This window comes from Rhineura floridana, chromosome 5, assembly GCF_030035675.1.
Source record: "Rhineura floridana isolate rRhiFlo1 chromosome 5, rRhiFlo1.hap2, whole genome shotgun sequence".
NCBI lineage: Eukaryota > Metazoa > Chordata > Lepidosauria > Squamata > Rhineuridae > Rhineura > Rhineura floridana.
In genome coordinates, this window is record NC_084484.1 from 81,102,770 (window position 1) to 81,120,304 (window position 17,535).

The following is a 17,535-nucleotide window of genomic DNA, read 5'->3' on the forward strand; positions in this document are numbered from 1 at the left end:
AAAAGTTACTTTTTTAAACTACAGCTCCCATCAGCATTGGGCTCGTGGGAGTTGTAGTTCAAAAAAGTAACTTTTCCAAGCTCTGGATTCACTTGGTGGTGATGAAATGCCTTGTGCTACCATTTTACTACAGTAAATTTATTATTGCTAGTTAATATACATTTGCCATTTATGAAGGAGTCGGAGTTGGTACATTTTTACCGACTCCGACTCCACCCAGAATTGCTCCTGACTCCGACTCCACAGCCCTGATTGTAATCTTATGAAGGCATTATAGTCAAATACAGAATAATAGCACATAGTTTGATTTATTGAATATATCAGATACGCGTGTAATTTAGCATTTGGACAACAGCTTGTTAAAATTCCCCTCAGTTGTTAACCCTTTTAAACTGGCTTCATTAGTGTCCTTTTCATTCTCTCTTTTTAAACTTTTGTTTGTGTAGGTTATGGCTATTACATCTTTAGTACATCACAAATTTTGTCTCGACAAAGCACCACCCATGCCTCCATTTCAGACCCACTTCAGCGGTAGGTATAAGTAGGACCTCTTTGGGTTTAATTATTTTCCCTACTTCTTATGCTAGTGGCATGAATGGTGGCTTGCATGTGAGTTAACAAAACACCATGTTGACAAAACTGAGCTAGTTGCCTCAGTATGAAGCAGTTTGCTATGTCATTCTTTAGCAGTACTGCAGCCTGATGAACATAGTTTTAGTTTGATTTGAGAGAATTTCTACATTTCCACAAGTGACAAAAATCTCTGAAGGCAACCAAAATACGTAGTATTCTAATAATCAAGGTTTTAAAACCATTTTTGTACTTCAGGATAGTGTCTATCCTAGTTTCCCTGCCCTATGCAAAGCTTCTGTATATTTGAACAACATATGGCCTAATCCTAAAATGAACGCAGGACTAGGGTTTTCCCCAGGTAGCATACATCAGGTGGGTAGTAGTGCCTCCTAGTGTCCAAAGGAGGGAATGCATGAGAGTCAAGACTTTGGCTGCTCCTTCCGGCTTGACCCCATTCCATTCCTGCCTTTTGTCCTAGGGGGATCCTTCAGCCTTAGTTCTCTTTTAGTGAATCTGTTCCTTGTCGTTGCTGTATCTTTTCTCTCTCTCTCTTGTTCAGCATTTGTCCTTTTATATGTTATATTTTTAAAAAAAGGGGGGCCTCTTTGTTTTGTTCCTTTTTCTGGGGGGCTCTCTTCCCTGGGTGGCTAGGGCCTTTTTCAGGGGCCGAGGTTTGTCTTGCTCTCTTTCCCTTCCCTTCCCGTCCCCTCCCGTTTCTCGGAGCTTGCGTCTGTGGCTCTGATCGTCCCTGGTCTTGCCCTTGCCCTTCCACATCGATTGTTCCTGGCCTTGCCCGTTCTGGGCTTTTCCCATCTTAGCCTTGCCTTCCCCTCACAGCGGCAGCTCCCTCTCTCCTGCCTGCCTGCTTTCTGTGGTGGTGGCAGCTCCCGCCTACCTTAGGAGCTCCAGCTCCCACCTAGCCCGCCCCGCCTGTCGTGTGGTGGCAGTGGCTCTGCTTCCTTGCCTTCCTCTCTCGTCCCACGGAGCTCGCGAAGACAGCTTTGCTCCATACGCCAGTCTTCTCTCAGCAGTGGCTTCCTTTTCAGAGCTTGTGAGCAGCAGCTGACCTCTCGTGCTCCTACTCTGCCCGTCTAGAAGCTCACGGCTGCAGCCCACTTTCCTCCTCCTCCTCCTCCTCCTCCTCAGGCAGACCTGATAGTTGTTTGCACTACTGAGGGGGTTCTCACCATTTCCCCCCCTCCTTATTTCACATAGGCACTTTAAATCCGCCATTTTGTGTTGCTGCCTTTCCGCCTTTTCTCCTCCACTATAGAACCACCATTTTGTGTTGCTGTTTTCCTGCTCTTTTTTTCTTCGTCCGCCATGTTTGCTACCATTTTCCCGCTCTTTTTCTTTTCCTCAGTCCCCAGTGCCTATCTGTCCCTGGTCTCCTCCTGTTTTCTCCCCACCTTATGCAAGGGGCAAGTACAGGAAGGGAGGCAACAGAGAATAAAAGGAAGAAAGGAGGTAACAGAGAAGAAAGGGAAGAAGTAATAAGGATCTCATATACGAATAAGGACTTGGCTGCTTTGAGGTCACATCGCTTCCTTCTCCTATGTGCGTGTTCTACTGGCCTCAGAGAAGAAAGAGAAGGAGGCAACAGAGAAGAAAAGGAAGAAGTAATAAGGAACTTATATATGAATAAGGACTTGGCTGCTTTGAGGTCATACCGCTCCCCTCTGCTGTGTGCGTGTTCTACTGGCCTCACTCAATCCACTGCACCCCTCTACCTGTGCATATGTTGATTGGTTTTCCACCGCACCCAGCAGTCTGTGCATGTGTGATTGGACATCTTCACTGCCTTGAACCACTCCCCTCTACCCTGTGCGTGCTTACCATGGCTGGGCTCTCTTCAGCTGTACCTATGGAGTTGATTACAGAGTTGCAGTCACTAGTCCCTTCGCAGCCACTGACAACTCGGGCTGTGTCTAAACCAAGTCATCTAAACATAGGCCTTTCAAACACGTTTCCTCCAACGGGCTAAGAAGACATTCTCTCTGCAAAACAGGTTTGCTAACAGGCAAGCTCGCTATATCAGTCTTCCGTCTTCACGTGGGGCTTCTGTTGAGGGTCAGCAGAGGCTGGAAGCCCTTTTCCATTCACCTGCTGAGTCTTCGGAGGAGGAATTTGAAGGCTGTCCAGACCAGACTCCGGTGGTGCTGCCTCGTCAGGGGGTTCCCTCTCACAGCTCCGACTCCCACACCTTTATCTTCGGTAGAGGAACTGGGTCATCCGCAGCCTCACCATAGCCTCAGTTGCCCTTGGATTCTCTTACTGCCTTGCAGGGTCTTCTCCTGAACCAAGACTTTCTCAATTCAGAGATGCGCTCCTTGGTTCCATCTCCTCTGAGATTCAAGGGCCTGCCCTCAAGTCTACACATTGATCCCAACCTTCATTCCATAGGAATATCCAGTACAGGAACAGGTTTTGTCTCCTAACCCCTTTGACTTCTCCAGAGGTAGGGCCCAACACGCCTAGAGGCTGAGGGAGATCCACTTGATCCTTTCATCATCTCTGAGGGAGAGGAAGCGGAGTGGAGCGGGGAGGATTGCTCGCATTGTCTGTTTGAGTCTTCAGACTATCTTGCTTTGTTCCACAAATCCTTGAGTACATTGGGTCTGGATGGGCCAGTGTCTGAACCCTCTTTGGCTCCAGTCAAGGGGGCAACAGTGCTAAAAGCTCCCAAGTCTTTGGTTCACTCCTTCCCAGTGCCTGACTGTCTCAACAAAATGGCAAAGGAGGAATGGGGTCATCCTTTTCAAGCACATTGTGCAACAGCATTTGCTAACAAGTTTTATTCATTAGATCCTGACTTCATGAACTTCCTGAAGGTTCCTGCAGTGGATGGGAGCATTTCCGCTCTTGTTTCCAGATCTCTCCTTCCCAAGGAAGACGATTCTCAATTCAGAGATCCATTTGAGTGGCGACTGGACTTTGCTCTTTGAAGGAACCATGACGCTTCGGCATATGCAATTCGAGCTTCCTGTGCGGTGTTTTTGATCATCAGAGCCTCCATAATCACAAAGCTGATGGTTGCTCTGGTGGCACACCTTCAGCTCTGGGGGATCCCCATCTACTCCTACCTGGATGATCTCCTGGTACAGGCACCCTCCATGCCTCAGGCATCCCCCATGTATGTTTCATCCTTGATGCCTGGAGGGAACACGGCTTCCTCGTCAATTTAGAGAAGAGTCACCTGATTCTGTCGCAGTGTCTTCACCACCTTGGCACCATATTGGACACAGCCCATGCGATGATATTTCTGTCCACAGAGAGGATAGCTGCCACCATCCACACCGCTTGCTATCTGATGACCAGAAGGATAGAGGACGTCAAGCCAAGACCCTGGGACTCTTAATCTCCTCCATTCACATCGTCCCTTGGGCTTGCCACCATACTCGACCACTCCAGTGGGCTCATCGCCTTTTCAGTGGACATCACCAATTCCAGACACAGGAGAGTGCATCTCTACCCTCGGGTGAGGGTGTCATTTCATTGGTGGACAGTGACCAAGAATCTATAGAAAGGAACTCCCTTCAGATAAACCAAGAGGACTCTGATTACGACCGATGCCAGTCTCCTGGGATGGGGTGCCCATTGCAACCGTTCAAGGTCAGTGGACAGCTACCGAGCAACATCTTAGCATAAACTTGCTACAGTTGCAAGCTCTCCTACATTTTCATCAAAAGCTGCATCTGACCAACATTCTCATTTGGACGGACAACATCAGTGTGAAAGTACATCTGAACCATCAGGGGGGCACACAGTCAAAGGCCCTCCAGGCAGAGTTGGCTCTCATTTTCAATTGGGCTGAACATCACTTTCATTCCTTGAGAGCGGAGGTTCTTCCTTGGGAGTGGAAACTGCATCCCAGGGTATTCCTTCAGCTGCACTGTCAATTTGGTCCCTTTACAGTAGATCTCTTCACCTCCACTCAGAATGCTCAACTTCTAAGGTTCTTCGCCCAATGTCATCAACAAGGTGCTGAAGCGATCGACGTGTTCTCAACTTCTTGGACAAGAGGGATACTCTATGCCTTCCCTCTGCTTCCTCTGCTAGGACTCACAATCAGGAAGATTTGTCAGGAGCATACTCGAATTGTTCTCCTGGCTCCTTATTGTCTGCGCAAGCCATGGTTTTCGGATCTGCTGGCTCTCGCAACCCAGCAACTGTGGCATCTACCATCATGTCCAGACCTGTTATTTCAGGGTCCAGTTTGTCATCCAGATTCTGAATGGCTGAGTCTGACAGCTTGGGTGTTGAGTGGAATCACTTGAGGCGTTTGGGGTTTTCTACCATCTTGGCCTCTAGAAGGTCTTCCACAGTCTGTATATATCAAGCCGCGTGGTCAGCCTTCGCCGCATGGTGTTTAAAACGTGAAATCCATCCTTCCAGGTCTAAGGTTAATCACCTACTTGAATTTCTGCAGGCGGGTGTCTCAATGGGACTGAAGCCTAATATTCAGCGTAGGCAGGCCTCAGCTGTCTCATCCATATTGTCCCCGTAATCTGATCAGCCTTCCCTTGGAACACACTCCCTAGTCAAACATTTACTGAGGGGTGCTTCTGTCCTGTCACCGCCTGTGGGTCAATGATTTCCCTCTTGGAGCCTACCAAAGGGCCTTCAAGGCATTGCAGAATCCTCTCTTTGAACCTCTCAAGTCTGCATCCTTACGTTTGCTCTCGTACACAGTCCTCTTTCTCGTGGCAGTTACTTCAGCCTGGAGGGTATCAGATCTGGCAGCTTTGTCCATTGCCTGTCATCTCTGCGTCTTCCATAAGGATTCTGTGATGTTGCATCCAGATCCTACCTTTTGACCTAACGTTTCTCCCGTCTTTCACTGTAGTCAAGATATCGTCTCGCCTTCCTTTTGCCCTCAGCCAACTCATCCCCTCCAGAAGGCCTGGCACTCCCTGGACATACGTCAAGCCCTGAAGGTCTACCTGGCTAGGACCCGAGACATTCATCTGTCTGAGTCTCTTTTCATCTCGTTTCATCTGAGCACCTTGGGCAAGAAGGTCACCAGCTCAACGCTCTCTCATTGGTTGTGGGCTTGCATTACTGTGGCCTACAAGTCTCTTCGGATACCAGTGCCTCCAAATGCCACAGCCTATTCTATGAGGTCAGTGGCCACTATGGCTGCCTTCACAACCAACACACCCATTGCAGACATTTGTAAGGCGGCTGTGTGGTCCACACCAAAGTCCTTTATTTGACACTGTAAGGTAGATTGTTAAACTTCAGCAGACATCTCATTTGGTAGGTGAGTTCTACAACAGGTGCTATCTTCCTCTTAGGCAGCCAGGGCCCACCCTGCTGGGACTGCTTTGGTACATTCCATCTGATGGAATGCTACCTGGGGAAAACAGACCGTTGGTCCCATATGAAAGTTGGTTATCCCAGGTATCATACCATCAGGGCCCTCGCTGTTGAGGGGGGCTGCCTACCTGTACTGGAGATAATTTTTGTTATTGTTTAATAACTCTTCCACTTGTTTCAATTCAATACAGTTTTTTACATTATGTTACATTTACTGCATGGGTTATGAGTTAAGTTACTGCTATGAGTTTTCTTACCGTTTTACTGTTTGTGCATTTTTCCTTTTTGGAGTCGAGATGTATATTATTATATTTGTTGCTCCTAATATTATTGTCTGACTGAGAGAGTTTTGTCTGAAAAGAGATGTCCGGATCCAGTCTACAGTTCATCCGGAATGGAAGGGGGTCAAGCCGGAAGGAGCAGCCAAAGTCTTGACTCTCGTGCATTCCTGCCTTTGGACACTAGGCAGTGCTACTACCCACTTGATGGTATGATACATGGGAAAACCACCCTTCAGGTGAGACCAACGGTCCGATTTGGATGAAAATATATAAAACTGGGGTGCCAGGAATCCCAGTTTTAAGTTTGTTTATCTTTGTTTAAAAAAAACACTTTACAGTGTAGATTGATCAATGATATTAACATGAATGAAGCAGTAAAGAAAGAACGTGAGCAAATGCAGTTCCTTGTACTTAGGCTTCAGTTCAGTTCTCACAACTCAGCTCTTCTATAAAATCATTGGCTTACCTCTCTAGCCTTGCTATTTATTTCTATGTAAGTATGCTTACATACTTGGTGTTGGATTGGGCAGTTAGTTATGTAACACAAAGCCTACTTGTGCTTTCTAGCTCTTGCAGCACGGAGTTTTTTTCTTGCTTGGCTTTCCTTTACTTAAGAGTTTATTCAGTGGCACTTCAGTAATCACAGGCCTGTGTGATATTTTGGACAGGGATTGTAAGTGATACTTCTCAGCCTCTATGTCCTTCAGTCACCTTATTCATGTTTTACATTCTGTACATGATTTGTGTGGCTGGTTGGCTGGCAGCCTATTTATGTAAGGTGGAATACCTTTAATTTTCATAGCTTAACTGCCCCATTGAAGACAATAAAAGTTAAATGTTCTTAATTTTGTCTGGATTCTATACATTATTATTTAGTGCAACCCAGAAAGTGGTTTTAGAACCATAGTCTATTTCCTTGTCAGGCAGTCAGTCTCTCTCTGCCTCCTCTTGCAGTGAATGAATAATCTCACTATACTACTGGGTCTTGCAAGACATACAGTTTTTCATGTTAATTGTGATTGTAGTCAAAGCATTTACAGCACATGAAACTGTTCAGCTAAGCTCCATGTTGTGTATTTTTCATTGCCTTCCATTGAATTTCCTTTACAGTTATTTCCAAACCAAATGATTGCATTTTTCCATATGACGTCAAAGAAATAGTCAAGAATAAGGTAACTTTGTTTTTCTTGCATGTTGCTTTGCATAATGTAGTCTTCAGCTTTGGGAAAAGGTTGGTGTCATGATAACAGATCCGGAGCATATTGCGCTGGTGTATTGGAAATAATGGGTCAGGGTTTCTAAATTTGATTTTCAGGTATGTGCTTAATCTGCTATATTGTCAATGATTCTATGACACAGTCTGCTATGCTTAGTACTTTCAACAAGTGTGTGTGTGTATATATTGTGTGTATACATATATGTGTATATGTGTGTATATATATGTGTGTGTGTATGTATGTGTGTGTGTGTGTGTATATATATATATATATATATATATATGTTGGATAAAGGCAGTCTTTCAAAGGATAGATAGGAATAATGAAAGTTTTTCTATGCAAGTGGTACACACAGGAATGAGATCTTTCTGGGAAAATGTTATATGGATATGCACAAAACGTTTATACACTCTAGCCTGTTTTTAATGTAATCTTTATCGGATAGCCAAGCTTGTACGAGCTTGGTTCTTGTGCTCCCTGAGTTCAGGCTGACCCCTTTCTCCCTCAGCGTTTGTGATTGAACATTTCCTGAGGTAATCACAATGCCCAGTTTTGACTCAGTTGAGAAACGATGGTTGCCATGTTTGGAACAAACCAGGATCTGTGATGATGGTTTGAAATTGGATTCAAATCTTAGTTTGTTTCAGATGTGGTAACTATAGTTTCACAGTTCAGATTTTTTTAAACAATTTTTATTGAATTTTACATTTCTTTAATATTACAATAATACTTTAATATGATACACTTGTGAAAATGAATCTTAGTAATTGAAATTATTAAAACAGGATCTAAAATATATCCCTCCCCTCCCTCCCCGGCAATGGCATCATTTTTAAAAAGATTTGATTAATCTACAGAAGTAATGTATTTTAAAAGGAAAGAGAAAATTGTTGTGCATTTAAAATGTTATATGATCAAACAAGAAAAAAAATCCTTATAGTTAGGCATTCCAACTGGCCGCATACTGTGCTGGTGGCACCCATTCCTGTGTTGTTTGGCTTACATATGATATGAAGGGAGACTACAAAGGTTTCTTTCTTCAACTCACCCCTAGCTTGCTGGAGTTTGGAGGTAAATTTCTCCATAACTGCAATGTGCCATACTTTTTGTGACCAGTATTGAATTGAGGCACCCTTTAAATCTTTCCAATGCTTAGCAATTGTGAGACGAACTGCAAAAATAGATGACATATTAGATTCTTACATTGTATTTCATTGTTCAGATGTAACAAGAAATTGTAATTCTTTGAACATTTGGGTTATTTAATTTTTTTGTTTTCATCCTTAGAATTTAAAAATAGAGATTGCCATGACAGAGAGGACGCTGCTGGGTTTTTTTCTGGCAAAAGTTCATAAAATTGATCCAGATGTTATTGTGGTAAGTGATTGTCTGTGTCTGCTTGTGAGACCCTTTCCTGTATCAGTTTTTGTTAAGTTATTCTTCGTTCCCCAGTGGAGTGAAAGATCTGTGGAGTGGCTGGGAGAAAATCTTACATGGGTCATTGGACAGGATACTATTTGAGGAGAATGGGAAGACATTTTCAGCAAGGAAAGGGGGGGGACAACTTTTTTCTGTTGAGAGCTGTAATTTGTTGGGACACTGCATACTGGTGGTGGATATAGCCAGATCTGCTGATGGGTAGAGATAGACAAACGTGTAAACTCACTAATCTGGAATAAAGTCTGCCTTGCTTTAATTTTCACCATTGCTATTTTAGAGCTCCTAATCCGGTGCAGGTCTGTTCAGAAGCGCCACTAGGTTAGATGGGGTTACTCTCAAATAAATATACAGCTTTGTTTTTAGTACAACAGACTGATACTGCTGCTATTCTGGAAAGCAACTGAAAGGAATTCCTTTTGGACTTTACTGTACTACCTACCTACCTACACCTTTATATCCTATCTGTTTATAACTATCTATGGCATTAGCCTATCAGTTTGTTCTCAGACAGCTGGGGAAAAACTTATTTTCCCCAAGCCACACAACCAGGAAAACAGGATAAAAAAACCCAATTTTAAAAATGCTACCCCTTCCAGTTGTGGTGAAACTACATAGAAAGAGAGGGAAAACACTTCAAGAAGCCAGAAAAAATAAGGAGGAAATGAAGAAGGAAGGAAGGAACTCTGACGGGATTGAAAAATGTGACAGTTTCAGGAGGCATCAGAGAATCGCATATTGCTTGTCTCTTAATTAGAGAAAATAAGAGGCAGGGAGCCCTGAGAATACTATTTTCAAAGGAAAAGGGCAGAGTAGGCAGAGGCTGAGTAGCAGAGACCTGGGAATAATAGGTACAGCGGCTGAGGAGGAAAGGTCTAGTTGCGGACATGCAGTTGGTAGGCAGATGCAAAGTCATGGGTGCTGGATGAGGAGGATGAATTGAATGGCAATAGTGTGAAGAACATAAGAACATAAGAAGAGTCTGCTGGATCAGGCCAGTGGCCCATCTAGTCCAGCATCCTGTTCTCACAGTGGCCAACCAGGTGCCTGGGGGAAGCCCGCAAGCAGGACCCGAGTGCAAGAACACTTTCCCCTCCTGAGGCTTCCGGCAACTGGTTTTCAGAAGCATACTGCCTCTGACTAGGGTGGCAGAGCACAGCCATTAATAGTCCTGTCCTCCATGAATTTGTCTAATCTTCTTTTAAAGCCATCCAAGCTGGTGGCCATTACTGCATCTTGTGGGAGCAAATTCCAAAGTTTAACTATGTGCTGAGTAAAGAAGTACTTCCTTTTGTCTGTCCTGAATCTTCCAACATTCAGCTTCTTTGAATGTCCACGAGTTCTAATAATATGAGAGAGGGAGAAAAACTTTTCTCTATCCACTTTCTCAATGCCATGCATAATTTTACACACTTCTGTCATGTCTCCTCTGACCCGCCTTTTCTCTAAACTAAAAAGCCCCAAATGCTGCAACCTTTCCTCATAAGGGAGTCGCTCCATCCCCTTGATCATTCTGGTTGCCCTCTTCTGAACCTTTTCCAACTCTATCATATCCTTTTTGAGATGAGGCGACCAGAACTGTACAGAGTATTCCAAATGCGGCTGCACCATAGATTTATACAATGGCATTATGATATCGGCTGTTTTATTTTCAATACCTTTCTTAATTATCCCTAGCATGGAATTTGCCTTTTTCACAGCTGCCGCACACTGGGTGGACATTTTCATCGTGCTGTCCACTACAACCCTGAGGTCTCTCTCCTGGTCAGTCACCAGTTCAGACCCCATGAGCGTATATGTGAAATTAAGATTTTTTGCTCCAATATGCATAATTTTACACTTGTTTATATTGAATTGCATTTGCCATTTTCCTGCCCATTCTCTCAGTTTGGAGAGGTCTTTTTTGCGCTCTTCGCAATCCCTTTTTGTTTCAACAGCCCTGAACAATTTAGTATCGTCAGCAATGTTGAGCAATGTTGAGTGAGATTTATTCTCTACAAAGTTTATTTAGGATTGCAACTTTAGAGAGCAATCCTATATGTTTCTGCTCAGAGTTAGAAGTGCCATTGACTTCACTGGAGCTTATTCTCAGGTAAGTGTGGATTGGATTGTTTTTGACTTCTCAGGGTTTTGGAAATAACTATCAAATTCTGCATTACAACCTGTTCATAGTAATTGGGAGTACAGTTCTATTCATGTGGATGCTTGATTGTCTCCTTTATATTTACTATTGCAGTTTTAAGTTTGAAAAAGAAGTATTCTAAAATTTCTTTTTGTGCTGTATGCAAAGTGTGTCTGGGCAAGAAAGGGGAAAAAATAGCTGTGTCATAATTGTATGTGCAACTTTTTTCCTTATATTTGGTTGAACTTTGTATTACATCATACATGTGAGCACTAATAATGACATATATTCTTTGTGAAGCAAAACTTTGAATAGTATAGACCCTTGCCATCTGTATTGTTTTAAGTTGAATACTAAAAGTAGGTATATTCTGTGTACTTTCTCATTTTTGTTTTCTATTTTAAGGGACACAATATTTATGGGTTTGATCTGGAACTACTTCTTCAAAGAATTAATGTATGCAAAGTTCCACACTGGTCCAAGATAGGTCGACTGAGGAGATCAAATATGCCAAAGCTTGGGGTAAAATGTTGCTTAAGTCTCATTGCTGTATGTTATTAAGAATGAAGTATTTTAGTTGCTATATTTTGAATGTCTTGCTCAATTGTTTTGACTGGTCATGTATCCTGACTTATGTAACAATTTAGATTTCAGTAATGTTGTTAAAAGTCTTACTTCAACAATGAGACAAAGCTAAGCAAATTTAGTTTACTTGTCTCAACTAGATGGAGCTATTGACAGATTAATGACTAATAGAGGTGCTTTTGTGTATTGTAAATTGTGGGGAAAATGTATGTTGGCTTGACTGGCAAATCATTCCTTAGAGAATAGTTAGGATTTTCTAGTTCTACTACATAAAGTGCACCACATCCAGCATGGTTAATTGTTCTCCTCTACTCTGTGAATGGATTTTACCTGGACTACCTTTTTTACTTTTTCACATTGCTGAAAAATATTCTAGTACTGTACAGTAGTGATAAAGACACTAACCAGCTCGCTTTTCTTTGTGGTTCTTGTTTAGGTACTTTAGTTCATTTGGATGATGATTGTGTTACAGCAATACTCTTGGCAAAAACCAAATTCTTGTAGCATTGATAATGTCATTTTATATAAGTGTGAACAGTGTGTGCACATTTTTATATACGTATGTATGCACATGTGTGCTCTCCCACACACATTACACAAAATACGCATCACCTGTATGTAACAATTGCCATTTGTTTAGCTTGCTTCTGTCTGGGAAAACCTGAAGATTATATTGCACATTATATATAACCTGAAGATTATATTGCACATGTTTGTATCACACTGTTGTCTGGTGCAGCAGTCTTGGGACTTTATAATTTGAAGTTGTTTTGAGAAATTCAAACTGAGCATTTTGCCACAATAGCTTGTATTGCTAAAAAGTTGTGAGAATTTTTTTCTGTACCTCTGTTGCAGATTGTAGTAATCTGCATCATCAGCTTTTTACAATTTTTACATTTTTTTGACTGACAAGTTGTTGACTGAAAGCTTAGCAATGGCCTTTTTATTTTCCTTTATTCTGTTGCCTTGTACTTTAATAGTTCATATGGTTTCTCACTGGCATTCTTGAACTTTTTTCAGAACACAAAATTATGCTCATTCGAAATAAGATGTATTTAATAATAAAGAAGTTTTATTTCTTATTTCAACAAGATGTAATTGGTGTGGCTTTGATGAAAAGACAAACTCCATTCTCTTGAGTTAATGAAGCAGACTTATAAAGTCATGATTACCAATTTATTAGTTGTAATTGCCTTCAGTGAAATGTTGAAGCTTCAGTCGTATTTTTGACAGGAAACGATTGAAACCCTTTACAACCCTACAAGGTTATCGAGGTGTATGTACACAAGAGAGAAACAACTTCTGTATGATGTCAAACTGTGGTCATTAGTTCAGAACAGAAATACATAGTGAATGGGCCAGACCAAAAACTGGTATTGTGTAATGTGGCAAAACATCATAATATTTTTTTGAAAGGTGTATTTCTTTGGATTGTATTTTCATGTGATAGCCCATTCTGACTGGCTGCTGAAGCTTTTTATGATGTCATCAGATGGCCAAAGCCATCTTTTTCTAACTTTTCTAGTATGGTGTCAAATTAAAAATTTTAAAACTATGTTGGAAAACTGATGAGTTATCTTACTAATAACCAGTTGTAACGATGACTTTATCCATTGTTGTTTTCATTGTACAAGTCATATATCAAGAAAAAAGTTATTTTTTCTCCTGATTTTTATAGTTTACTGTATATGACACTTTAACTGATCCAGATATGGACCTAAAATAGACAATTGTAGGGTACTCTTTTACCTTTCCAACAAGCTATAGCATGAATAAATTAATTTTGATATGCCATAGTTAGACACATTTGAGAGTATCCATGTTTTATATAATGTTACATAAATTAATAACTGGTAACTTACTGTTATTGCGAAGAAACATCTAGTAGTTTTGCAAGTTCAGCAACTGTTCAATATGTGTATGTTTTTATTTACAAATGTTATAATGTTATTTCACAACTGCTAAAATGTAATTTTTTATTAAATGTTATTACATTTTAATGTGTGTCACCAATGCAGTCATCTTCCGAGTTTCCAGGTGCAACTTCACAGTCTACATCTTTTTTTCTGGTTGCTACCTGACTATAATTTGCACAAAGCACACGCTTGCATGACTTAGCCTAAAATATTGTGTTTGGGTGATAGACAGATGACAATATTGAACTACCAGCACCAGTTGCAGTTTTGGAGATGTTGTCATGCAAGTGTCAAGTCCATTCCTGTCAACTGCCAAATTGCTCATGCCTATACAATAGATTTATTTGTACAGCTGAACTAAAAAAAAACTACTAGATGTTTCTTTGCAGTAACAATGAGTTCTGTTACCCATACATTGCATAAAATGTGGATATGTTCAAATGTGTAATTATGGCATATCAAAATTAATTTGTTTATGCTATGGCTTATTGGAAAGGTAAAAGAGTGCCCTAGAATTGTCTAATATACTTTATGTGCATGTCAGGATCAGATAAGGGGTCATATGAAGTCAATCGTATATATAAAAAAAGCTTGTATTGATATATGACTTATACCACGAAAATGGTAATGGATAAAGTCATTATTACAATTACTTGTAAGAGAATTCATCAGCTTTCCAGTGCAGTTTTAAATTTTAAAGTAAGACACATTGTTCACATGTTACAGCTTAAATTAGAAAAGTTAGAAAAAGATGCCTTCTGCCATCTTGATGACATCATAAAAAGCATAGCAAGCAGTCAGAATGGGTTATCACATGAATATACAGTCAAGAGACATACACCTTTTAAAAAATCATTTTACTACCTTACACGATACCAGTAAGTCAATTTTCAGCTCTTGGCCCAAGGGCAAATAGCAATGATACAGAATCTGAATATATATTTTTCTCTCATGACAATTAAGGGCCGTAGTGGATTTGCTGAAAAGAATGCAACTTGTGGTCGAATGATTTGTGATGTCAAAATTTCAGCAAAGGAGCTGATTCGTTGCAAAAGTTACCATTTGTCTGAACTTGTCAGTCAAATTCTGAAAATGGAAAGAGTGATAATTCCATCTGAAGAGATACGAAATATGTACAGGTATGCTGCTGGATACTTTTATTATTAAATGGCAAGCCCACTAGCAATGGCTAAAACAATACCTGGATTGATTTGCTTATAGAATACAGAAAGGGAGTTAAAAATGCCCAGGCACCTGCAGACAATTTATTGGCTAGGAAGAAATATATGCAGATATTTTTCTTCATTTTAAGATTTTTATATGTCATATATAACCTCAAAGCAGCTTCCATACAACCATCAAACCAATATCAATAAAATACTCAGATAACACACCAGCAATAAAACAAAAACAACAGTTGATACAATTATACAAATAGAGACTAGTGGCTAACAGCAGTCTAGGCATGGCTTCCAAAAGCACAAGAAAACACACAAGTCAAAGTGTGCAACACAATCCCATCCATGTCACTAAAGGGAGGGAGTTCCATAACTGGAGTGCCACTACAGAGAAGACCCTACTTTAAGTCCCCATCAGATGAGCTACACCACATGTGGGAAACCTTTGTCTCTCCAGATGTTACTGAACTACAACTCCCATCATCCCTGGCCATTGGTCATGCTTGCTGGGGCTCATAGGAGTTGTAGCTCAGCAATGTCTGGAGGGTCAAGGTTTTCCAACACCTTAGCCATACTTTTCAGTGGGACTGAAGTCACATGCTGTTGGCATGGGGAGAGACGCTTAGTCAAATACACAGGTCTCATGCTGTTAAAGGCTTTCTGTGTTAATGTAAGCGAATTGGGCTTAGTAACATAGGCAACCAGTGCAGAACCCGCAGAATAGGTGCTACATGATCATGCACAGAATTGCCAGTCAATACTCTAGTGGCTGCATTCTGCAGTTTCCAGACTGCCTTCAAGGGCAGCCCAATGTAGAGCACATTGCAGTAGTGTAAACAGAAGGTAACCAAAGCATGCAAAACCATAATAAGGTTGTCTCAGTCCAGAAATGGCTGTCGCTGGTGAACCACCAGTAGCTGGAAACAGGCACTCTTAGTCATCTGGGCCTCTACTTCCTGTTTATTGAATTGATGAGTTGCTCATTACAAACAAAAAAGTCTCTCTAAATGACGTACAACCAGAATAAAATACAATATATAATAATGTATCAAAAATAAACACACAAAAATGTTCATCAACAATAAACAAATATAAAACAGAAAAATCTTTTGCCAGCATAAAAAACATGGCTTCAAATGCTTTGTAGGTCAAAATGAGCACCTAGAACTGGACTTGGAAATGAATGGGCGGTCAGTGTAGTTGGGCCAGAATTGGTGTTATGTGAAAACACGCTTCAGAATTCTGGATTGCCATGTAAATGTTAAACAGCATGGAGGGTATAATAGAACCCCACACCAGAGACTTCATGTGGCCGAACAAGACCCCTCGCCCAAGGCACATCATTCTAGAGCTGACTATGCAAGTAGGATTGGAACCGCTTCAGGGTGGTACCACTCACTCCCACATTGGGCAGTAGCAGAAGAATATCAAGACTGATGGGTACTGAAACCTGCTGGGGGCTCAAGAAGAATCAACAGGATACCACTCTCCATCTCTCTCTGTCAAAGGTCGTCATACTGGACAACTAAGGCAGTCTCTCTGCCAAAACAAGGCCTTAGTCCTAAGTGAAATGGATCCAGAAAATCAGTTTTATCCAACTGTGTCTGGATCTGGCTGGTGACCACCCACTCAAGAAGCTTGCCAAGAAAGGGGAATTTCTGACGGGTCTGTATTCAGATATTCTGGGTCCACAGAATGTTTCTTCAGGAGTAGTCTTACAGCTGCTTCTTTCTGGTGGCCTGGGATTCTCTGGCAAAGAGGCATTGATCACCTCCCTGGCCCAGCTGGCCATTCCCTTCTGCTAAATTGAATCAGCCATGAAGGAGAAGGATCAAGGATACGAGTGGTTGACTGCATTAGTCCATGTACTTTATCCAGATTCTCAAGCCGTATCAATTGAAACTTATCCAATAACACTAGATTATACAGTGCTTCACATGCCTCTGCTACAACAACGGACTCTAAATCCGAGCAGATGATGGCAATTTTATCCTCCAAATGCCTTGAAAACAAGTCACAATGGGCTGCTGAGGGTTCCACAGACTCACTTAGGCCATCATATAAAAGTCCTCAAACCAACTGGAAAAGCTCCACTGGATAGCTTATAGAGATTGAAATGAAGATAGCAAAGTATCTCTTCTTTGCTGCCTTCACTGCCATTGGGTAGGCTTGATAATGAGCATGTGTTCAATTGCATTCATCTGATTCCTAGTTTACTTCCTCACCGTCAGCTCTGGGGTGCTACCAATCAGGAGAGATCCCTTAGGAGTGATCATGTCAACCACTTAGACAATATCTGCATTCTACAGATCTACCAGGATTCAATAGGAGCACCAGACATATGGTGTGGGAATCATCTGGATTCATCAGCCTTGGGGGGTGGACCGTCCTAATAGGTACCCCATCTCTGTGAAGGGAGGAAGCTGCTGACAGAAAATGATCTGACCATGATGAGGGAATGGTGGTAAAAGATCCCATCCACAGATTACCCTCTTTTTGCCTCATCAAGAAAATTATGTCCGGAGTGTGCCTAGCCACTTGTATTGAGCCGTTGGCCTCAGCATGGATATTGAAGTTCCTCAGGACTCAGCAGTGTAGGGTCCTTGACACCATACCTCAGACACACTACCTCTGTCAGCTCAGGCAGGAAGACTGCTGGGTAGCTAGGCAGGTGGTATACCAGCAGAATACCTAATCTGTTGTTCACCCAATGTGAGATACAAACACTCTAGACTATTCAGCCTGGCAGGAAGCCGAGAGAAAGAGAGATACAAAATTTAAATAGACTACAACAACCTCCCTTCTCGACCCTTGGGTCTAACTACACCAAGTACTCAGGTGAGCACAGCTGGGAGAGACCAACTCCTCCCTATGCACCTGCCTAAGTCTCTGTAAAAGGAACCAAGC

The 17,535-nt window shown here is 41.7% G+C and overlaps 1 protein-coding gene across 10 annotated transcripts in view; it reads left to right on the forward strand.

Annotated features, from left to right (window-relative positions):
• Nucleotides 1-17,535, forward strand: part of POLA1 (DNA polymerase alpha 1, catalytic subunit) — a 314,094-nt gene that overhangs the window by 29,272 nt on the left and 267,287 nt on the right. For all 10 annotated transcript variants that reach the window (XM_061627350.1, XM_061627352.1, XM_061627351.1 and 7 more), the window contains exons 16-20: nt 447-531; nt 7,284-7,345; nt 8,678-8,767; nt 11,355-11,471; nt 14,414-14,589. In XM_061627350.1, the coding sequence (XP_061483334.1) occupies nt 447-531; nt 7,284-7,345; nt 8,678-8,767; nt 11,355-11,471; nt 14,414-14,589 (530 nt within the window). The remainder of the gene's footprint in view (nt 1-446; nt 532-7,283; nt 7,346-8,677; nt 8,768-11,354; nt 11,472-14,413; nt 14,590-17,535) is intronic.